Source organism: Scyliorhinus canicula, chromosome 2 (genome assembly GCF_902713615.1).
Source record: "Scyliorhinus canicula chromosome 2, sScyCan1.1, whole genome shotgun sequence".
Taxonomy (NCBI): domain Eukaryota; kingdom Metazoa; phylum Chordata; class Chondrichthyes; order Carcharhiniformes; family Scyliorhinidae; genus Scyliorhinus; species Scyliorhinus canicula.
Window position 1 is genome coordinate 6,915,620 of NC_052147.1, and position 24,303 is coordinate 6,939,922.

At 46.7% G+C, this 24,303-nt stretch overlaps 2 protein-coding genes across 12 annotated transcripts in view; one reads left to right on the forward strand and one right to left on the reverse strand.

The window, feature by feature from the left end:
* Window positions 1-24,303, reverse strand: part of LOC119979765 (cytosolic carboxypeptidase 3-like) — a 268,954-nt gene that overhangs the window by 179,589 nt on the left and 65,062 nt on the right. The gene's annotated exons all lie outside the window — the stretch shown is intronic.
* Window positions 1-24,303, forward strand: part of LOC119979743 (calmin-like) — a 106,924-nt gene that overhangs the window by 35,964 nt on the left and 46,657 nt on the right. Inside the window, exon 1 of one of the 3 annotated variants that reach the window (XM_038822367.1) lies at window positions 9,476-9,508. The exons of the other annotated variants lie outside the window; for them this stretch is intronic. Within the exon in view, the coding sequence (XP_038678295.1) occupies window positions 9,496-9,508 (13 nt within the window). The 5' untranslated portion in view covers window positions 9,476-9,495. Of the gene's footprint in view, window positions 1-9,475; window positions 9,509-24,303 lie in introns of those variants that run through there. 3 annotated transcript variants of the gene reach the window in all.

Sequence of the window (24,303 nt, forward strand, 5' to 3'; positions counted from 1 at the left end):
TGCCGTCCTGATCGCCATTAAGGCCACCCCCCGGTACTTGATCCCCCCCCCCCCCAGCCCCACTGAGTCCGCAGCCGCCACCCGAGGTTGCCGACTGGCCAGACATGATTAGAACCAATCCGTCGGGAACATGGCAGTTTTGCCGGTAGAGGCCAGTTTTGCCTGGAGAATCGCTGGCGGGCCTCTGTCAATGGCCCCCCAGCCCCGCTGCGTAATCCACGTGCGAGTAATTCTCCGGGAGCAGCTCCGGCTACGATTCCCCCGCATTCTGGGAGTTTGTGTCTTATGACCAACCTCTCGAAGCACTTCATTATGATAGATGTCAAGGCCAGCGGACTGTAGTTGGTGAGGCACTTTGCCTGGTTCTTCTTTGGCACCGATGTGATGGTGGTCCTGAAGCAGTTGGGAATGGAGGAGGGAGAGGTGGAACATGTCTGTGAACACACCCGACAGTTGGTCTGTGCAGGGTCTGAGTGCACAACCAGGGACTACGTCGGGACCCGATCTGGCTTCTGGAGCGGTGACAGTGGGTATGGGTGTGTCTGAGGTAGCTGGGACAGTTGACAACGATTTGATGGTTTCCTGCATTGAGAATGCATTGAGTTCATCGGGGAGGGGTGTGATGTTGCTGGAGATTCTACTCTGCTTTGCTTTGCAGCCCGTTATGTTGTTTAAGCCTTTACCACAACCAACGAAAGTCCGTGTCATTCGTCTGTGACTTCAGCATGGTCTGTTATTGTCTCTTGGCATTCCTGATGGCTTTTCAGAGGTCGTAGCTGGATTTCTTGTATTGGTCAGAGTCGCCTGTCTTGAACGCCTCAGACTTGGCCTTCATTAGGGAGTGAATCTTCCGATTAAACCATGGTTTCCGGTTGGGGAACGTATGCACTGCCTTCTTTGGCATGCAATCTTCTACACGCTTACTAATGAAGTCTGTGACGGTGGTGACATACTCATTTCAGTTGGCCATTAAAGTTCTTGAATATGGAGCAGTCCACTGACTCCAGCAGTCACGTAAGAGCTCTTCGTTGCCTCTGACCAGCATTGCATGACTTTCTTAACCGGATTCCCCCGCTTAAGTTTCTGCTTGTATGCTGGGAGAAGGAGTCTTATGGTAAGATTTTCCCAAGTCAGTTGGCGGATGGATCAGTAGGTGCCCTTGATGTTTGTGTAGCTGTGGTGAAGGGTATTGCTACCCCTAGTGGGACAGGCGATGTGTTGGTGGAAATTTGACAATACAGTCTTGAAGTTGGCCTTGTTGAAGTCCCTGGCCATGATGAACAAGGCCTCCGGGTGTTATGTTTCACTGTTAGTTACAGCAGAGCACAATTCATCAAGTGCCTTCTTCAGGGGCTGTTTAGCACACTGGGCTAAATCGCTGGCTTTGAAAGCAGACCAAGCAGGCCAGCAGCACGGTTCGATTCCCGTAACAGCCTCCCCGAACCGGCGCCGGAATGTGGCGACTAGGGGCTTTTCACAGTAACTTCATTTGAAGCCTACTCGTGACAATAAGCGATTTTCTTCTCGTTTTCATTTCATTTAATTTCACAGTAACTTCATTGAAGTCTACTCGTGACAATAAGCGATTTTCATTTCATTTCATTTCACTTCCATCTGGGGTGGATGTAGAACGCTGTGGTGATGGCAGAAGTGGAAGGTAGAATGGGCGGCATTTCACAGTCAGGTATTCCAGGTCCGGGGGAACAGTATTTTGCCAGAGTCGCCACGTCCGAGCACCAGGAGGAGTTGATGAGGAGGCAAACCCCTTCACTTGGCCTGATGATGCGGTGCGGTCCATCCGGTGAATTGAGAAGCTGTCGGGTTGTGTGGCACAGTCCGGTGAGGCAGGGGTGAGCCATGTCTCCATGAAACAGAGCACACAGAGTCCCTTACTTCTCTCTGAGAGGTAAATCTAGTGTTAAGCTCGTCCAGCTTATTTTTGATCGCTTGGACGGTTGCTAGATGTATGCTGGGGAGAGGAGACTTGAAACCGCGTTGTTTTAGTCTCACCTGCAGACCACCGCGTTTCCCTCACTTACTTGGTTGGCGGCTGCTTCTGGTTGGTCCCTGGATCTGATGGGAGACAGCAGACTTTGTGGAAAGTAAGTGGTTGCGTCTGGAGAGGTCCCAGGTCCCAGGCACAGGTTGAGATTTTGGGGTCACTGGGGGGGGGGGGGGGGGGGGGAGCAAGCGGCATGTTTGCGGTCTGGTCGAGACCCGGGGTTCCACGAGGATAGGTCCACCTTTCACACTTTTGGGTCCTCAAGTGGGATCTCCACTGTTTTTGGAGTCTTTAGGGTCGCTGGCAGGGTCTTCCTGAGTCAGGTTGGGCTGGGCCCCGTATTCGGTTCCAGCATTGGAATCGGGCCTTGCAATAGGCCTGATGCGGTATTCCAGATATGCCCTGTACATTTCATATTCGATTCCCCTCCCAGTAAACAATAAAATTCTATTGGCTTTCCTAATTCATTGCTGAAGCTGTATACTAGCCTTTTGTGATTCATGCACTAAGGACACCAGATCCCTCAGCATCTCGGAGCTCTGAAATCTCTCATCATTTAGATAATCAGCTATTTTTACTCTTCCTGACAAAATGGACAATATCACAATTATACGTCATTTACCAGGGGCAGGATTCTCCGCAGTCCCACGTCATAATCGCGTTTGGCGTGGGGGTGGAGAATCAATGTTCGCGGGGGAATCGTAGCCGGAGCCGCTCCCGGAGAATTGCTCGCGCGTGGATTACGCAGCGGGGCTGGGGGGCCATTGACAGAGGCCTGCCAGCGATTCTCCAGGCAAAACTGGCCTCTACAGGCAAAACTGCCATGCTCCCGACTGATTGGTTCTAACCATGTCTGGCCAGTCGGCAACCTCAGGTGGCGGCTGCGGACTCAGTGGGGCTGGGGGGGATCAAGTACCGGGGGGTGGCCTTATTGGCGATCAGGACGGCAATCAGGCATGTTATATGTAGTGGCGCAGGTCCAATCGTTGAGACCTTCTTTCCTCATCCAGGTCCATCGGCTGAGTCTGCCATCGTGTTTGGCGCGGCCGCCTGAGGCCGCTGCCGTGCAAATGCGAGGACCTGTATCCGCAGCTAAAGCTGCGAGAAGCCCTCCGGGGCCCTGCCAGCTCCCAGCGGGTAGGTGAATAGCTGCTAACATTTTAAAGAAATCTCCAGAGTAAAACTCCAGCGTTTTTACGCTGGCGTGAGGACATAGCCCCATTTTTGGAGAATCCAGCACCTGATCTTTGCCCACTCACATAACATATCTGTATCTCCTTGTAGCCTCCCTATGTGCTCTTCACAATTTACTTCCTTACCTGTGCAAATTCAGAGAACTTTGCAAATTAAAACGATCAACTATCTCACAGGCCACTTCTTTCACACAAACTTTCCTGAGTTTCTTCCTACCTTCTAATTCCTGATGCAGCTGTTTCGGAGATGTTACTTATATCCTCTGTTCTGTGAAATACCTTTTCAATTCATCTTGCATCGCTTTATTTTCCATTATTAATTTCCCAGGCTTGTTTTCTACAGGACAATTGCTTTGTTATTTTTTTTCCTTATTGAAGTATCTATCAAAACTCTTGCTATCGGTCCTTTCTACTTTTAGCTGGATTTCTCTTGTACTCTTAATTTGTCCCTCAGTATTAATCTTTTATTCTTTGCTGTCTTTCAAATCTTCTGATCTACCCGTCTTTGCTCAATTATATAGTTTTTGTTCATGTTTGATACTGTACTTGACTTCTTTCATTAACTATCAATAATGGGTAAATGTTCTTTCTTGTTGGAGTTTATCTATTCTGTTTATTCTGAAATAACCCTTTAAATGTCTGCAACTGAATCTGTATTGACCTGGCCCTTAACTTGTTTGCCAGTTCACTTTAGCTAGCTCTGCTTTCATTCCAATATAGTTGTCCATATTTAACTTTAAAATGGCAGTCTTGGACCCACTCTTCCCTTTCTCAAACTGAATTGCAAAATTCAATCCTATTACGATCGTTACCTCGGGGTGGGGGGGGGGGGGGGGGCTACCTTCACTGAGGTCATTAATACTATGTCATTGAACAATACTAGGTCAAGTATAGCCTGCTCTTTGGTTGGCTCCGGAAACTTATGTTCTAATTAACTATCCAGAAAACATTCTATGAGATCCTCATCTCTGCTACCTTTGCCTATCTGACTATTCCAGTCTGTATGTCGATTAAAATTCCCATGGTTATCACTGATACCTTTCTCACAAGTTCCTTCATACTCTGCCCTACAGTGTAGTTACAATTCGGGGGCCTGTACACCACTCCCACAAATGATTTCTTGCCTTTATCATTTCTCACTTCAACCCAAACTTCTTCGGCGTCCGGGTTTCCTGAGTTTAGATCATCCATCTCTTTTATTTAAAAATAAATTTAGAGTACCCAATTCATTTTTTCCAATTAAGGGGCAATTTAGCGTGGCCAATCCACCTACCCTGCACATCTTTGGGTTGTGGGAGCGAAACCCACGCAAACACGGGGAGAATGTGCAAACTCCACACGGACAGTGACCCAAGGCCGGGATCGAACCTGGGACCGTGGTGTTGTAAGACTGCAGTGCTAACCACCGCGCCGCCATGCTGCCCGATCATCCATCTCTAATGAGCTAATACAATCAGTTAACAGAACCACCCCTCCACCTTTTCCCAGCTTACTGACCTTCCTAAATGGGAATTTGGTGGGCAGCCCAAAAAATCGTTTTTACTTTGGGGTGAAATTACAATGGGGTCGTTTGGTGCAGTCCACCAAGGCAAATGTGGGAATCCCTTTGGGGGATGTCATAAAACCGATTTACATCCTGTTATTAAGATGCAGATGAATTCTCTCTGGCACCTCGCCCAATTCTTAGTGACGACAGTGGAAAAACTTGTCGATCCAGAACATGTCTGGACCAATGTGGCATGTAGATGTTGGGACTAATGGAGGCCCCCAATGAGCCTGGAACATCGCAGTGGGTGGGGGGGGGGGGGGAGGGGGGGAGCATCTACCGAGTGGATCTTCCAGCTTCGGGGAGGTCCATCTTCTTTCTTCAATGGTGAGTCAGGAATGTCAAGTGCCTTTTAAAAATGGCACTTGTGTATGATGGCAGGATGCGTGTCATAAAACCTTCCCTGCCACGGAAGGTGGTGCAAAAGCCCGGGTGCATAATTGTGTTGGGAATGGGAAATAGAGCAGGCCACACTCCCTGTACCTCTCCTCTCTTGCCACAGGATCTGGTCCCGGTTGGGAGAGTTCTGCCCCACCATCCTGCAACCATGAGCGCGATCTTCCGGCCATGCTGCGCTGGAAAAGCATCTCGCTGCAGTGCAGCGTGGCCAGTGAAAGCTGGGACACCCCGATCCCAGGATCCACCCGGCTCGCAACGCCTCGTGAATTTCAACACAATCTCATGACAGGTTACAAGAAGCATCCTGCCCACAATGGGCAGGATCATTTTTTGGCAAATCTGCATATTATAACGAGGCAGTAAGCCTTACTCTAATGTGCAGGTTGCCGAGGTATCTGAGGCTTTGGGATTCAACCCCATTCCCTCAGAGACCTTGGGCAAATGCCTTTCAGCACTGGTCCCCACAAACGGGGATCAGAGGACCCCAGCTGCATGCCCTTTGAACAGGGTGGTTCCCTGGCAGTGCCAGCCTGGCACCTTGGCAGTACCACCTGGGTGCCAGCTTGGTACTTCCAAGGTGCCCCAGTGGCACTGCCAGCAGGCATGGGCATTGCCAGGTGGGCACTGCCAAGGTGCTAAGCTGGTATTTTCAGAGTGCACACGATCGGGCCGGGGTTGCCAGGCGTGGGTGTGTGTGTGGGGAGGAGGAGGGGGGGGGGGGGGCATTAGTGAACCAGGTGGGTTATGCAACAATCGAGGGGTCACCATTACTGACTCCAGCTTCAATTCCAAATTTGTGAATTTAATTCTAATTTAAACAGCTGCCGTGGTGTGATTTGCTTCATGTCCCTGGAGAATTTGTTGGGGTCTCTGTATTCCAATGACATTACTCCTACACCATCATCTTCCCCTAAAATTGCATTCATATAGCTCCTTTCACCACATTGGGCCGTCCCATGGTGCTTCACAGCCAATGAGGTACTTGTCTGAGATGTTGTTACAGTGTCGCAATGTAGGAAATTTGTGCACAAGTTTTCATAAACAGCAATATGATAATCAGCAGACAATCTGTTTGATGATCATGGTTGAGGGATGAATGTTGACCCAGACCATCAGGGAAAATGCTCTGTTCCTGTTCAAATACTAACCTTAGGATCCTTAAGAAGGCAGACTAGACTTTCATTTAGCTTCTCATCTGAAAGTTAATGAGCTCAACACAGTATAAAATCAACAATTACACTGCAGCGTGCTGTCTCAGGCTGATTATCAGGGAGGCAGTACCCCACACTCGGTGATGTCTGATTTGCTCTCTTAAGGGGAGAACATTTCCACATACAACTCCAACCAGTGTAAACTTCAATGATTAGGAGTTAAGCGTGGTCATTTATACTTAATTTAAGGTAGGTCCTATTTAGGAGGTATTTTCCATGCTGTGTTAAACGAGGCAGTTGCGCTCATTTAGCATTTGTATTCAAGTCGGGGCTTAACTCGAGCACTGCAGGATTAGCACCAGTGAGCAGGCAAACCACTCCATCATCACACTAAAACTGTGGTGTTAATTTATTCTTAGTACTTTACAAACACTCATTTCTTCCCTTCGACTTGCTAATTAAGCGAATGTAAATTGCTCCATGGTGCTGGTTCGCCCTTCCTGTGCAACTTCCCCTGTTTGTTCCAGTGAGATTGAGGGAGTGTAGGATTTTTAGACACAGGTGACAGATCTTTTAAAAAAAAATTTTAAGTGATGGGGAACAGGCAAAAAAGTAGAGTTGAGGCCAAGATCAGATAAGCCGAGATCTTGCTGAATAGCTGAGCAGGTTTGAGAGATTGTACAGTCTAATCCTGCTCCTGTTTCTTTATCATCTTAAATTGGGAGAGCTTTCTCTGCGTCAATTGCAGATCTGCAGACTGCTAAAAAAGTAAATCTGATTGTGCCACTGTGCGCACTTACTATTGTTTTGTTGTGATCCCAGTTGATGTTCTAACTGGTTGGGAAGATACCAGAATGGAACCCTGGCTTTTTCCAGAATACATGAGGAACAGAGGCACGGGATCTCAAATTAGTTGCAACAAGAAAAAATATATTTATTAAACATGAAAAATTTGATTAAGATGCAATACTCGTTTACACCCCCTTTAGCTTCATGAATATACGCTTCATGAATAAGGGACTTAAGGTTAACTAGGGTTACTAAGTATATCTTGGGCTATCATGGTCTCAGTAACACAGTCCCTTTAAACACAGGCTGGCTGTGGTCGTATTCCACTCTGAACCTGAGTGACGTTCTCCTCAAAATACCTTCAGGTGATTTGTATACTGTGACCCGCCTTGTCTCACTGAACTCCAGCTTCCACACGAGTGATTTCAAACTCACCTTTCAAAAAGACACACTTTCAAATCTTTTTTAAAAAATGATTTTTCTCAGCTGCTTCCATCAAGATTTCACTTCCAGGTTTTGCATCTTCCCCCTTCAGGATTCATTTATATTGACTGTTGCACAATTGTTTTGACTGTTGATTCCAAGACTGTGTTAAGATGGCACCAAGCATTTGATTTACCTCTGAAGTCTGCTTTTCCAGTTGAAATCTAGATACTGCAGCTGTCTCTTCAATTTAGACCACTTTATTTGCTTTTCTCTGAATTCTCCTGAACAGTACCTTGTTCAACTTCTTGGCCTCTGCTCCCTTAACTAACTTCAGTTTTCCTAAGACATTCTTTCTGTCCCAATTCCTGGTTGTCTGGACTTTATCCGGTAATTTGGGAAATCTGCCTTTTGCAGCCTTCTTGCTTTGTCCAGATTTTCTTCTGGCAGAGCTGAGAGATGTTCACTCCCGTCTTCCGATCTTCAACTTCAATATATCCGATATATATAAAACTAAACTCAAAAAGTCTAAAGGGGCCTGATTTAAAGCACTTCTCCCAGCTTTTATTTACTTTCCACAACGTAATCTCTCCATACACAACAGAAGCAAAACCCCCAGATGCAAACTTCTTTGTTTAGCATGAATCTAACTATAGGTTTACCTTTCCTTGCACAGAACACTAAATTATAGAATCATAGAATCTCTCAGTGTATAAGGAGGCCAATTCAGCCCATCGAGTCTGCATCGAATCTCCAAGAGAGCCCACTCCCCTGCCCATTCCTGTAACCCCTTTACCCCACCTGAACATTTGGACACTTAAAGGGGAATCCATCTAACCCGCACATATTTGGACTGTGGAAGGAAACCCACACAGACACGGGGAAAATGTGCAGCTCCACACAGTCACCCAAGGTCAAAATCTAACCCATGTCCCTGGCGCTGTGAGGCAGCAATGCTACCAGCGAACACCATGCCGCCCACTTAAAACTACACCTTATTTTGAATATTTATCTGTACAAATATAATCCCTTAAAACTATCGCTGTTTACCTGACACTATCTTTAGGGAAAAGGCATTGAGAGAATGCTCCCTTCCCCCTCCCTCCCTGCTTTCTCTCTCCCTTTCCCCCCTGCTTTCTCTCTCCCTTTCCCCCCTCCCTCTCTCCCTTCCCCCCTCCCTCTCTCCCTTCCCCCCTCCCTCTCTCCCTTCCCCCCTCCCTCTCTCCCTTCCCCCTCCCTCTCTCCCTTCCCCCCTCCCTCTCTCCCTTTCCCCCCTCCCTCTCTCCCTTCCCCCTCCCTCTCTCCCTTCCCCCCCTCTCTCTCTCCCTTCCCCCCCCCTCCCTCTCTCCCTTCCGCTTCCCTCTCGCCCTTTCCCCCTTCCCTCTCTCCCTTCCCGCTTCCCTCTTTCCCTTTCCCCTTCCTTCTCTCCCTTTCCCTCTTTTCCCCCACCAACCTTTTTTATGTTTTCTAACTCTGACATTGCAACTAGGAACCAGGAGAATATATCACTTCAAATTTCGAATTTTTCAGCTTTATTCTTTATTAAAATCCAGGGGTTTGGTTGGTAAGGAGCTGGCAAGATGACTTCCTGTAGAACATGTGGCTTACCGCCAAAAGACAGATGAACAGGCATTTGATACTCGGGTTGTCAACACAGGTTGGACATAATCATGGAGATTGAATTAGATGACTTGCCACCCCTCCCCCCAGCAATTTGCCCAGATCAAACACCCTTCCCCCATTTTCAATATTTGTATGGCTCATAAAAATGTTAGAAGAATAGTAGAATAAAATCATTTTTAAGTGCCCCTTTGATTTGTTTTTACAGCCTTGTGTTGCTTGCAGCAGTGAACAGAAGAAAATTAGTGGGAACTTCAGGGACTATCTGAGTGGGGAAGGATTGGCAATCCTTCTCGCTGTACTCTTAGCACTGACTCAGTTCCTGAATACAGATCTATTGTGCCAGCCTATCCTTGGTAGCCTCCCCAAAGGATGTTTTCCATGTGTGAGTCTTGTATGGTTATTTAGCTACGAGAGATCGTCACAATGTTACTTTATACAGATCACAGATGTCTCAAAGCACTTTATGAAGTGTAGTAACTGTTGTGGGAAACGTGACAGTCAGTTTGTGCACAGCACACACCTACCAACAGCAATGTGATAATGACTAGATAATCTGTTTTTGTGTACTTAATTGAGGGATAAACATTGGCCGGAACACCAAGGATCACTCGTTTGCTCTACTTTGAAATGGTGTCATGGATCTTTTACATTTTCCTGAGCCTGCAGTTGGGTTTACTGTCTAACCCGAAAGACAATACTTCTGATAGTACTGTACCGAGAGAGTGTCAGCTTTGAATTTTGTGTTAGGGTCCGAGAATAGGATTTGAACCTGGAACCTTGTGATTCAAACACACATACCACCAATGTTAAATGTTTCAGGGAAACTTATTAATTCAGAAAATGGTTGAAATGTGGAACTCTCTACCACAAGGAGTGGTACCGATGAACAGCATGGATGCATTTAATGTGAAGGTAGATAAACACGGGGGGGAAATGGGAATAGAGGGTAACACTGGGGGAGGAATGGGAATAGAGGGTAATGTCGATAGAGGATTAGAAGGCATAAATGGAGTGTATGAACCTCAGCATAAGCCAGATGGGCCAATGGCCTGTTTCCTTGTTTTAGACTTGAAGTGGCAAAAGGAAACCTGGAAATGCTGGGGATAGATCAACAGCTGAAAAAAGACAGCACAGGTTAATGATTTGGGTGGGACTCCATTTGTCAGCGTTCTGGCAAGAAATTCGTCTTTAGATGTTGACTGACTGGTTGTCCCTTCCCAGTCGGTTTTGTTTCTGTTTTGAACGAGTTGCTTACTGCCAGAAGATCATAGAATCATAGAATTTACAGTGCAGAAGGAGGCCATTCGGCCCATCGAGTCTGCACCAGCTCTTACAAAGAGCACCCGACTGAAAACCACGTATCTACCCAATCCCCGTAACCCAATAATCCCCACTTAACGTTTAAAGTTTTTTTTTTTGGACACTAAGGGCAATTTATCACGGCCAACCCACCTAACCTGCACATCTTTGGATTGTGGGAGGAAACCGGAGCACCCGGAGGAAACCCACGCAGACACTGGGAGAACGTGCAGACTCCGCACAGACAGTGACCCAGCCGGAAATCTAACCTGGGACCATGGAGCTGTGAAGCAACTGTGCTAACCACTATGCTACTGTGCTGCCATGATGAAAGTAATTTCACTGCAGATACAAATAATTAAGCTTGTAAATTGAATAGACATTGTCTTAGTTGCTTTTTATTCTGTCGTAGGATCTGTGACACTGGAAAGGCTAGTTTTTGTTGCCTATCCCTAAGTGCCTTTGAGAATTGGTGACCCACTTTCTTGAACCACTGCAGTCCATCCGTGGATGTACCCATAGTGTTGTTTGAGTTCTAGGATTTTGACCCAGTGACAGTAAAGCAGTGGATTCAAGTCAAAATGATACATGACTTGGAGGGGAATTTGCAGCTGATGATTCCCATATGTATGCCACCCTTATGGTGGAGATTAATGGTTTGCAAGGTGTTTTTGAAAGAGCCTTGGTGAGTTTCTGTCGTGCATATTGTATAGGTATACTCTGCTGCCATCATACATTGCTGGTGGAGGAAGTGAATGTTTAAGGATGGTGGACAGTCTTTGGGAGTCAGGAGGTGAGTTACTCTCCGTAGAAGTCCCAACATCTGATCTGCTGTTGTAGTCAGAGTATTTATGTAACTGATCCAGTTTTAAGTTCTGGTCACTGGTAACTCCAGGATGTTGATGGTGGGGAGTCAGTAATGGTAAAGCCATTGAATGCTATGGGGAGATGGTTAAATTCGCTCTTGGTAATAGTCATTGTTTGGGACTTGTGTGGTATGAATGTTACTTGTCAGTTATCAGCCCAAGCCTGAATGCTGTCCAGGTCTTGCTTCATTTGTATATGGAGTACCTCAATATCTGAGGAGTCGCAAGTGATACTGCACATTGTTGGGCCTCTCACCTCTGCTCTGTGCCTCTTTTGTTCTGACGGTTGACTTGTTGAGGCTGATCCTATCATTGCATCATTATGCAATGCCTGCTGGTAATAAAGCAGTTGTAAAATAAACATCCAACTGTGCTTCTGTTACCATTTGTAGCCTGACACCTGAGCTTTAATTTCTGGATTGGAGACGCAGACTCTGTTCCGTCAATGCCACTTGTGATGCAGTGGGATAACTTGACTCATTCCCTTGCTGTCTCCAATCTTAAGCACCAATTATTTTTTTGTGAATTTAAATCCCATTTTTCTAAAATTGAAGCAATAGAGTGGAGGAGCTGTAAGGATATGGAAATGAGCATGGGAGACAAATGCCTGTATTTCTTTGGAGTTCTCAAGAGTCCATGGCATATTCAAAATGTTTGATGGACACCGGATCTGGCATTCCCACCCGCAAATCCAGGGGACTCCCACATGTGGAAAATGCAAACTCAGCCGGGTCATTTGAATTTGATGTTTGAGTTCAAATGGACCCAGTTTTTGCTGAAGCAAGGGTCTTGTCTTGTGAAGTGGAGATTACAAATTTCTAGGGTAGTCTTGAAGGGTGGATAAAGTAGGTAGAACTGACAAATCATCAAGTTATTTAAAGCCCCTGCTCTTTAAGAATTGAGGAAGAAAAACTGCCCATCTGTGTCTGTGACACAGCACTTTTTAATAAGAGCGTTTGTTGACCCCTTTATTGCTTGACTGGGTTTCATAACCTTTGGTTATCACAGTGGGGAATATTGTAAGTTCACAGTTTAATTGAAGCTCCGAGATTATAAAAGATTGGTTCTCTTTGATAGGTTATGAATCCAAAATCAAATTTGTTTTTATAATAGATTAAGTGCTTGATGGGATTTAAATGTATTGAATGAGCTTTTGTGAATGAGTGTGTTTTATTTAAAAGGAAAAGTCTGCAACTGGTATTTAGAACTTTATTTCATTTCAGCATGGCTCCTGAGGTCACCCATAGTGGATATTGGATAAGCTGACATCAGGATAATAAGGAGGAATGGGGGTAGGTGTGAAGTGAATGACTTGGCATGAGTTGACATTGGGGTTGGAATGGGTTGTGGGATGGGTGGGGGTTCATAAGTTGGTATGGAATAAATGGAGGGCTTGGGTTGGCATAAGTTGGCAAGTATGAGCATGGGAGGTGGGTGGGGTTGGTAAGGGAGTGTGAGGGCTGTGTGCTAGAGGACCTAATGTTTAGAAAAGAGCTGGGACATAGTGCCAATGAACCAAGGCAGGTCTTTTAAACCACCTGCCTTAGCACCCTGCCTTGACATGTGGTAGCTCCTGTAGTCACCTCTGCTCTGTGATTTTTATGTCTAGGGTGGCTGGCACGACTCCACTACTGCCACCATTCCTGACCTTGGTAAGAGTCATTTTGGTTTTGTGGCAGTGAAGGGAACATGATTGGAGGGATTCAAATATAGAATTCTGGAAAAGATGTACATGCACTCGGAAGGCAGCAAGAATTCAAGCAATTTGGAGAGGAAAGGGAGGTCTGAGAAGGGGTGGTGGTTTGCGAGGAGTGTGGGCCATGTACATTTTATGAGGAGTGATGATGATTGACGATTTTATGGAGAGAGGGATAGTATCTGAAGAGATATCAGCAGTTTAGTGAAAGTAGGTTGAGGGAGCTGGAGTGATCGAACCTGAGGATCATCACACCTCAGGAAAGGGGCAAGGTTGAGAAGGAAAACCTCAGCTGGTACGGGAATTGAACCCATGCTGGACAAAGTGAATTCAGTGAGTCTATGTGGGGTGATATGAGAAAGCTGGGGAGAAATGTGAGTTCAGGGTTCGGGCAGGAGAGGGCCTTTGATGAGGTTTGCCCCGGAAGCTGGGGTTGGGAGAAAAGTAGCAAAGGCTACTTGGATGGTCTTAATCCTGGTGACAAAGATGTTCATGAACTCCTTGCACTTGTTGGAGTTGATGGTGGAATAGTGAGGGGACAGGGGTTATCTTTGCATTCCCGCATGCGCAGCACCGTTGCTTCATTGCGCCAGGGTCCCAGGTTCGATTCCTGGCTGAGGTTACTGTCTGTGTGGAGTCTGCATGTTCTCCCTGTGTCTGTGTGGGTTTCCTCCGGGTGCCCCGGTTTCCTCCCGCAAGTCCGAAAGACGTGCTGTCAGGTAATTTGGACATTCTGAATTCTCTCTTAGTGTACCCGAACATCATTGCAGTGTTAATGTATGCCTACTTGTGACAATAATACAGGTAATTATTAATCCCAAAATAGTGAGCTATTTTTATGTGTGCTGGAACCCTAATAGTACTTTATGGTCCAGCCACATTGACCGTGAAAGGCTAAACCAGCCGTACACCATATCGACTCAAATTTACATTCCTTGGATTTAAGGAGGTGAAGATGAATATTGGGATAACACCCATGGCATGGGACCATGACATTAAAGATGGAGGTGGAAGTGTCATTGAGAAGATGTGGACCTGCAGAAAGCTCTAGTCAGCTGGTTTGTGATGTAGAGAAAGGCCAGCAGCCCGGGTTCAGTTCCCGTACCAGCTGAGGTTATTCATGAAGACCCCACCGTCTCAACCCTGCCCCTTTCCTGAGGTGTGGTGATCCTCGAGTTAAATCACCACCAGTCAACCCACCCCCTCAAAGGAGAGAGCAGCCTTTGTCATCTGGGACTATGGTGACTTTACCTTATCTACAGAAATATCATATTAAACAATTGGCATTTTGAAAGTGCAGTTGTAAGTGAATTGGGAGGGGCTTTTTCTAGGACTGGCTGGTTTGCAAAAGGAATTGGGTGGATAGTGTGGTAGCATGGCCCCATTAGGGGGTTGGCTCATGGGCCCATGTGACAGGGTCAGAGCTAATCACGCAGAAGCACATGAACCCCGACCAATAGCATGACAGCACGTGGCCAGGGAGTTTGGCCAATCAGAGTAAACCCTGGAGCTGGGGCGTGAGCACCTGTATATAGTTACTCTGTGCCTGTACAAAACTTGCCTTTTATCTTCCTTAATAAACTCCTTTTAGTTTACACCATACGCCTGTAGCATGCATATCTCGAGCCACCCAGAGAGGGATATAAGGAAGGAAAGACTTGACTTTAGATATATAGAGATTGGAGAAACTAAGAGTTGCTCTCTTCAGAGTAAGGGAGGGTTACGAATTAGAGATTTGGTAGAGATGTTCAAAATTTGGTAGATTTTGGTTGAAAAAATAAACAGTTTCCAGTGGCTCTAGGATCAGTAACCAGAGAACACATTTAAGGTGATTGACAAAATCATGATCTGCGTAGACTGTACGCAGAACAATACTTTTCACTGTACCTCTGTCCACGTGAAAAATCTAAAAGGATGAGATGAGGAAACATTCTTTTTATGGAGTGAATTTTTGTTACCCGGAATGTGCTGCCTGAAAGGGTATTGGAAGCAAATTCAATAGTAACTTGCAAATGAGAATTGGATATATACCTGCAGGGAAAATATTTTCAGGTCTGTTGGGAAAGAAAAAGAAGAGGGAGTAATTGGATTATCTGTTGAGCTACATATCCATAATCAGCTGAATGGCCTCTTGTTAAACCATATTATTCTACTTTGATTTTGCGTGTGCTTCAAAGAACAAAACAAAGAACAAAGAAAACTACGGCACAGGAACAGGACCTTCGACCCTCCAAGCTTGTGCCGATCATGATTCCCTAACTAAAATCAAAAACTTTCTGCCCTTACTCAATCCATAGCCCTCTATTTCCTACCTATTCATGTATCCATCCAGGTGCCTCTTAAATGTTGCCAACGTTGCTGCTTCCACCAGCGCCGGCCCTAGGGTTGCTGGCGCCCCGGGCAAGCTGAACTTCAGCGCCCTTTGGGGGGGGGGGGGGGGGGGGGGGGGGCGGGGGCAGGGCCGAGGCGGGGGGGGGGCAGGGCCAAGGCGGGGGGGGGGGCGGGGCCGAGGCGAGGCGGGGGGCCCACATCCTCTGGCAGCGCATTCCAGGCACCCACCACTCTGTGTGAAAATCTTACCCTGCACATCTCCCTTAAACTTTCCCCCTCTCACCTTGAACCTGTGCCCCCTTGTAATTGACACTTCCACCCTTTGAAAAAGCTTCTGACTTTCCACCCTGTCTATGCCTCTCATAATTTTGTAGACCTCTATCAGGTCTCCCCTCAGCCTTCTTCTTTCCAGTGAAATCAATCCTAGTTTATTCAACCTTTCCTCATAGCCAACAACCTCGAGACCAGGCAACCTCCTGGTGAACCTTCTTCATACTCTCCGAAGCTTCCACGTCCTTTTATTTGCTTATTTTGATTTGAAACAAAATGGACATCGACCTTGGCTGTGGGTTTCCTTGGACCTGCGTCCCTTCTTACAGACAGTAAACAGTGCGTAATGTTAATGTCACAGGAATAGTAATCCAGCAGCCCAGGCTAATCCTCTGGGGACATGGTTCAGATTTCACCACGGCACTTGGTGGAATTTGAATTTGGTTAATAAATCAGGAATATAAAACTAGTCTCTTTGGTTTTCGTAAAAACCCACCTGGTTCACTAATGCCCTTTAGGGAAGGAAATCTGCCTGGTCTGGCCTGCATGTGACTCCAGATCCACAATGTGGTTGACTCCTAACACCCCCCTGAAATAGCCCACTTCATTCAAGAGTGATCAGGGGATGAGCAATGAATGCTGGCCTTGCTGGCAAAGCTCACATCACATGAAAAAATAAAAATAAGAGCAGTTTCACAAAATTTCCTGGTCTTTACATTGTAATCCGGTGTGTGCACTGAACACGTGTCAGCCAGTGAATTGGAGGCACAACTTGTCGTTTTAATTTACACAGCCTCCAAACCCCTGACTGAAACTGACATCTTTGGGCGGAATTGTCGCAAAGATTGGCAATGTTCAAAGGCAGACAGGAAAAGTGGCATTGAGCCTGCCGACAGCCCCTTCTGTCATATCGTGCAGCACTTAGAAGAGAGAATTGACAGGCATGAGTTCCACGCCGTATCGCTGGTAGGTGGCCTCTGATCTGCCTGTCCCTGCACGCAGCAGGCACACTTCACAGTCCAATGGGAAGCCATGGCTGCTAGACCCAGGAAGTGGTGGATGAAAATTTGTTCATGAGTTGGGTATAGGAATAGGGCTGAACTCTATCTACAAAGGAACCAGGATACGTGAGAAAGATGTTCACCACAGTGATCTCCTAATTTTAACCAAATCTCAGATCTCCCAATTGTAGCAGAGTTATTTCTCCTGCAAAATCTGCAGTGAGTGGAGGATAGTTACATGATAGAAATAATGTGCATAGTGTATTTTTAAAGAAAGCAAAGTCATTTACAGCAGTGATTGAGAGTGGAATCATTCAATCACCTACATTCTTGCTACTCTGTTAGTGTCATTATAGTGGCTTAACCACTGTAAGCTCAAAACTCCAGTCCAAAAGGACTGGAGTTTTATAGGCAAAAGTTCCAACTGGCAAAAGTCCTTTGTGAAGAAACAAGCCCTAATGAGGCTATGGACTGGAGACCAGTCCTCTTCTCCTGTCCTTTTCCTTGCTTTCCAGCAAAAATCAGGCAGGTTTTCCTGGACTCCATGTTACCAGATAGGGCTTTAAACTAAATACATAAAGAGTTCAGCCCTACTCCTATACCGTGAAATAACTGCCACTCACCACTTAGTGGCCTGTGGATTTTTAATTACATCATGTAGTGGGTTTGGGGCTCTGGAGCTTTTTACTGTTTGGCCCACAGCCTTCAATTGAAGGCTTCAGATCTGAATTACACACAGGCCGATTTGCAAAACACAGAAGAAACCTCCATTTTTATGGTGCCTTTCTTCAACAGAGTATTTCAAAGAACTATGCAGGCAATAAAGTACTTTAAGAAGTTTAGTCACTGTTGTAATGTAGGACATGTGACAGTTTATTTGCACACACAACTCCTGAAAAACCACAATGTGATAAAGAACAGATGTGCTTGTTTTTAGTGAAATAGAAACAGAAAATGCTGGAAATAGTCATCTGTTCTTCTGCCATTTAGTGTCAGCCCATGTCTCTAAGCAACAGCTGACAGCTATCCAGCAGATTTAATTCAGTGAACACCCCAAGGCACTTAACAAAAGCGATGTCAACAGAAAATAATTTTGACAGAGTCATAGGAGAAATCATGAAAGATGATCAAATGATCGATCAAAGAGGTAGCTTCTGGAGCATCTTATAAAAGGAGAGTGAGGTAAGAGGTTTAGGGAGGGAACTCCAGAGCTCCTGTGATGTTTTACAATAATAAAGGTTCTATACAAATGCAAATTGTTGTTGCTCACAGGAGGGCAGCACAGGGCATTTGCTTTCCACCCTGCCCAGGTCGTCCCCCCAACACCCAACTTGCCGATTAGGGGTCTTTGAACCTCGCTCACCCCACCTCATAAGGGCAGAGCACCCCCAGGCCAGATTCCTGGCATCTGGGCATCTTAGCAGTGCCAGCATGGAAGTGCCACCTGGGCCCCTTGACAATGCCAGGCTGGCAGTGTCAAGGTGCCTGCATGGCATTGCGGTGCCAGGGTACCACCCTGTTCAAAGCCCAACCACGCAGGGTCCTCTGATCGCTTGGGAAACTCTTTACCCCCCCCGGTGTCATTTTGCATGGTCCATGTTTGTGGAAACCAGTGCTAAATGGTGCCAATGTCATTCAATCCCGTGCCTTGGGATACTCCAGCGCAGACATATTTAAGTGAAGCCAACTGCCCACTTAAATATGAAATTTGGATCCCACCCAGTGAGGGTGAGATCCAGATCGTGACATCTCGCGAGATCTCGTTAGATCTGGCGAGGTGTCCCGAGCATTATTAATCTCTTGAGATTTATTGGCCTCATCGTGTCACCGAGTCTGGCGTGAAGAGGCCGTTTGATCGTGCCCTATGTCTGTGCTTCATAGGCCAGGGTGGTTTTAAACAACTTGCACTCACATAAGAGCATGAGTTAAAGTATTCAGTGTCTGCTTGGCTCAGGGGAGCACTCAAGCCTCTGGGTCAGATAGTGAGGGATCAAGTGCCATTCTGCAGACTGGAGCCCAAAAGACAGGTTAACCCTTCCAGTGCCGGTACCAAGTGAGCACTGTACTACAGTATTAGAGATGCTGTCTTTTAGTTGAAATGTTAATGCCCTGTGTAATGCACGTTTATAGAACATAGAACATAGAACAGTACAGCACAGAACAGGCCCTTCGGCCCTCGATGTTGTGCCGAGCAATGATCACCCTACTCAAACCCATGTATCCACCCGTAACCCGTAACCCAACCCCCCCCTTAACCTTACTTTTTAGGACACTACGGGCAATTTAGCATGGCCAATCCACCTAACCTACACATCTTTGGACTGTGGGAGGAAACCGGAGCACCCGGAGGAAACCCATGCACACACTGGGAGGACGTGCAGACTCCGCACAGACAGTGACCCAGCCGGGAATCGAACCTGGGACCCTGGAGCTGTGAAGCATTTATGCTAACCACCATGCTACCGTGCTGCCCACGGTCTCTTTGTCATTTACAGGATATTGCTGTATGCCAATTGGTTGCTGTCCAAGAAGAAACTAAATAGTTATAATCAAAGCTTGGGTATCAAAGGTACCCTAAGGGGCTGGTTTAGCACAGGACTAAATTGCTGGCTTTGAAAGCAGACCAAGGCAGGCCAGCAGCACGGTTCGATTCCCGTAACAGCCTCCGTGAACAGGCGCCGGAATGTGGCGACTAGAGGCTTTTCACAGTAACTTCATTTGAAGTCTACTTGTGACAATAAGCGATTTTCATTTCATTTTCAGGTACTTTTGATTCGAGGAATTTGTGACCTCCACATATTGCACAGCACAGCAGTGAGTGGGGAAATATGGGCGAAATTCTCCGACTCCCCCGCAGGGTCAGGGAATCGCCCGGGGCCAGTGTAAATCCTGCCCCCGCCGTGGCCGGATTTCTCTGCCACCCGGGAATTGGCGGGGGTGGGAATCTCGCCCCTCCGGTCGGCGGGGATTCTCCGGCCCGTGATAAACCGAAGTCCCGCCGCTGTCAGGCCTCTTCCACCGACGTGGTTCAAACCACCTCTGGTGCCGGCGGGAGCAGGCGGCGCGAGCGGGGCCCCGGGGTCCAAGTGGGGCGCGTGGCGATCGGACCCCAGGGGGTGCCCCCACGGTGGCCTGACCCGCGATCAGGGCCCACTGATCGGCGGGTGGGCCTGTGCCGTGGGGACACTCCACCATGGCGGAGGCGGAAGAGACCCCTTCCACCGCGCATGCGCCGGTGGTGATGTCAGCTGACGCTCCAGCACGTGCACGGACTCACGCCGACCAGCGAAGGCCTTTCGGCCAGCCCCGACGCCAGTCAGTGTGGCGCCAAAGGCCGTTGGCGCCAGTCGGCGGAGCGGGAGCCACTCCGGTGCGGGCCTAGCCCCTAAAGGTGCGGAGAATTCTCCTTTGGGGTGGCCCGACGCCGGAGTGGTTGGCGCCCCTCCGCTACGCCGGGACCTCCCCGCCCCGCCGGCTAGGGGAGAATACCGCCCCATGTCCCTGTTTTAGTACATGCTGGAAGCATAAAGTAATGCAAGGCAACATTAGAGCATTTCTTCAACCTTGTGGAGTGAATCAGACAGTGCAAGGAGCCAGAAAGTTTACCACAAGCTTCCTGTTGTGTTCATCATTACTCTGTACACATCAGCCCTCTGTTACTTCATTGAAGAACTCTATCAAGATAATGAAACATGTATTGGGTAGGATTTGAAATATGTTAGCTGAGCTCCAGGTAGCACTCACTCCTCTGCATCAGGTTGTGAAGGATCAAGTGCCACTCTAGAGGTTGACACTTTATCGGTGTCAGTACCGTGGTGAAATCAAATTAAACTGTAACGTAATTAATAGGTGAAAGTGGGTTACAGAACACCCGGAATTATTGAAATAAGAAGTTAGTCATTTCATAGAAATTAGAACCAGAACACAGGCGCCATGAGTTTGAATTTCAGAAGGGCTGAAGGGCATTGATAATCTTTTCTCTATTCCTTGGCACTGTTCGGTAAAGAGACAGATGTAGTCAGCTTGTTATCTGTCTTTCTGGAAATAAATAGGAACATAGGAATTAGGGGCAGAAGTAGGCAATTCAGCCCCTCGGGACTGCTCCGCCATTCAATCAGATCATGACTAATTTCTTCCTGGTCTCAAGTCCACCTCCCTGCCTGTTCCCCATATCCCTTTAAAAATCCACCTCCCTGCCTGTTCCCTATATCCCTTTAAAAATCCACCTCCCTGCCTGTTCCCCATATCCCTTTAAAAATCCACCTCCCTGCCTGTTCCCTATACCCCTTTAAAAATCCACCTCCCTGCCTGTTCCCTATATCCCTTTAAAAATCCACCTCACTGCCTGTTCCCCATATCCCTTTAAAAATCCACCTCCCTGCCTGTTCCCTATATCCCTTTAAAAATCCACCTCACTGCCTGTTCCCTATACCCCTTTAAAAATCCACCTCACTGCCTGTTCCCTATATCCCTTTAAAAATCCACCTCCCTGCCTGTTCCCCATATCCCTTTAAAAATCCACCTCCCTGCCTGTTCCCTATATCCCTTTAAAAATCCACCTCACTGCCTGTTCCCCATATCCCTTTAAAAATCCACCTCCCTGCCTGTTCCCTATATCCCTTTAAAAATCCACCTCACTGCCTGTTCCCTATACCCCTTTAAAAATCCACCTCACTGCCTGTTCCCTATATCCCTTTAAAAATCCACCTCCCTGCCTGTTCCCCATATCCCTTTAACCTGTTTTTTAAATCAGAAATATATCTATCTCCTCTTTGAAACCGTTTAATGATTTAGACTTCACTGCACTATGGGGCAGCTCATTCCACAAATTCACCGCCCTCGGCGAGAAGTAGTTCCTCCTCAACTCCGTTCTAAACCTATTGCGTTTCAACCTATATCTGTGACCTCTCATTTTACATTGCCCCAGAAGGGGGAACATTTAGTCTAAATTTACTTTCACTCCCATTTAGTATTTTATACAGCTCAATCAGATCCCCTCTAATCCTTCGAAACTCCAGCGAGTATAAGGCCAAACTGTTTAATCTCTCCTCATACGTCAACTCTTTCATCCCTGGAATCAATCTGGTGAACCTCCCCTGAACTGTTTCCAGTGTCACCACATCCTTAAAATTTAAAAATAACAGTTTTTTGGATTGCTGAAGATGCTGCTTTGACTCTAGTGGGCACCGATTGGCAGACTCATCAACCAATGGCGAGTAAACTCAGAAATTGCTGTTCCCATCAGCATCTTCATCATACAGACTGTTATAGTTCAAAAAGGTGACTCACTGCTCGAGGGTAATTGGGGATGGGCAATAAATATCAATCCCTTACCAGTACTAGCCACATCCTAAAAATGAATTGGGGAAAATAAAGGAATTTCTATTTAGTTATTTTTCAGCCTAGAGCCTGGACCATGAGCTTACTGGACTGTACTGGACATCACAGCCCAATTTTATTTCAAGCTTCTGACCTTTTATCTCCATCGTCTTCCAGTTCTGCTGAAGGTCATCAACCTGAAAGGCTTCCTCTGCTTTTCTCTCCACAATTGCTGCCTAACTTCTGAATGTTTTCCAGAATTTCCTGTTTCTATTTCTGATTAAAATAGAATAGAATAGAATCGCTAATGTGCAGAAGGTGTCCATTTCAGCCCATCGGGTCTGCACCGACCCTCTGAAAGAGCACCCCACCCAAGCCCTATCCCTGTAACCCGTTTGGACACTAAAGAGGCAATTTAGCGTGGCCAATGCACCTAACCTGCACATCTTTGGTCTGTGGGAGGAAACCGGAGAACCTGGAGGAAGCCCACGCACACATGGGGAGAACGTGCAGACTCTGCACAGACAGTGACCCAAGGTCAGAATCAAACTTGGGTCCCTAGTGCTGTGAGGCAGCAGTGCTAACCACTGTGCCACCATGCCACCCAAACTCTGCCTTGTTGCTCACCTCTTTACTGGGGTATTAGTCTGATGTTTCCAGCAGCTCTCTGGTATCTCACCCAGTAGCCAAGTGTGAGCCTGGACAGAGAACACTGTCAGGATATTAAATCCAAGTGGGTGTCAGAGCTGAACCCAATCTAATTCCTTTTCGATGTCTGTCACAGCCAATTTTCAGCAGAGGTCAATGCGATAGCAGTCAGGAGTGGAATTCCTGCAAGGTTCTCTGCTAACCCCTCTTCCAAACCCCTTTCTTCTCTACGGTAGAGAATAAATGTAAAGCAAAATCAACATAGGCAGGTTTCAGATAACGTGCAGGTGATGAGTTACCTGGTGGCTGAACTCGTAGCGAAATCAAAGGAGCCACACACCATTGCCGAAACCTTCATTCTACCGGCATGTAAAAGTATTGTGAGATTAACATTGGGAGATGCTGCTGCCAAAGAAATCGACAAAGTTCCACTTTCTGGTAATACATTAAATGGCGTATTGACAGAATGTTAGTTTTAAGGGGCAATTTAACATGGACAATCCAACTCCCTGCACATCTGTGGGTTGTGGGGATTAGACATATGCAGACCAGGGGAGAATGTGCAAACTCCACACATGAAGTGACCTAGGGCCGGGATCGCATCCGGGTCCTCGGCGCCATGTGGCAGCAGTGCTAACCACTGCGTCACCATGCTTCCCCATGATGAAATGTTAGTTCAGTAAGAAGTTTTACAACACCAGGTTAAAGTTCAACAGGTTTGTTTTGAATCACCTAGCTTTCAGAGCGCAGGTTTGTTTTGAATCACGAGCTTTCAGAGTGCAGCTCCTTCCTCAAGTGAATCTGAAAGCTAGTGATTCGAAACAAACCTGTTGGACATTAACCTGGTGTTGTAAGACTTCTTACTGTGCCCACCCCAGTCCAACGCCGGCATCTCTACATCATGAAATGTTAGTTGATGTTGAACAGGTGCTTCAAGAGGAATTAGAAATGAGTGGAAAATCTGTCCTGCAAATTGATGACTTCACAGATACTAGCACACATTGCCACTTGTCAACCAATGTCAGATATGTTGACAGGGATTTTATCAAAGATAATTTCCTCTTTTGCAATTAATTGCCCCCCAGTCATGTGATCAGAGAGGAAACCTTTCATGTCACAACTGTTTATCTGGAGGAAAATAATCTTAACTGGACCAGGTGCAATAGCAACAGCACTGATGGAGCATCTTCCATGACAGAAAGGTCAAAGGATTCATGAGTAAGGTGAAATAACAGAATTCTGAGGTCCTGATCAGCCACTGTATCCTGAAACTCTTGTCAACACAATGCCGTCTGAGTTAAATTCAGTATTAGTCTAAACAGTAAAAATTGTGATTAATGTAAAATCCCATCCTTCAAAATCCCACTTGTTTACAATTTTGTGTAAAGAGATGTGAGCCAAGTACCAGAGTTCACCCATGCACTGAAGTGCGATGGTTGTCTCAGGTAAAGATCCGCCCCTTGTTTATGAGCTCCGTAATGTATTGAAAGAGTTTTCAGCTCTGCATGAGTTGCCAAGCAACAATTTAATTTGTGATCATTTTTGTTGTGCGAAGCTTGCCTATCTTTCAGACATATTCAGTCATCTGAGCGGAACGTTAAAATGCAGGGTGGGGGGGGGGGGGGGGGGGGGGAAACGAGAACATTCTGACTGCCACAGATAAACTTCAAAGCTTCAGATCAAAACTGGTCCTTTGGCAGGAAAAAGTGATAAGTGGGTTGATAGAGATATTCAAGCTGGTATCGGC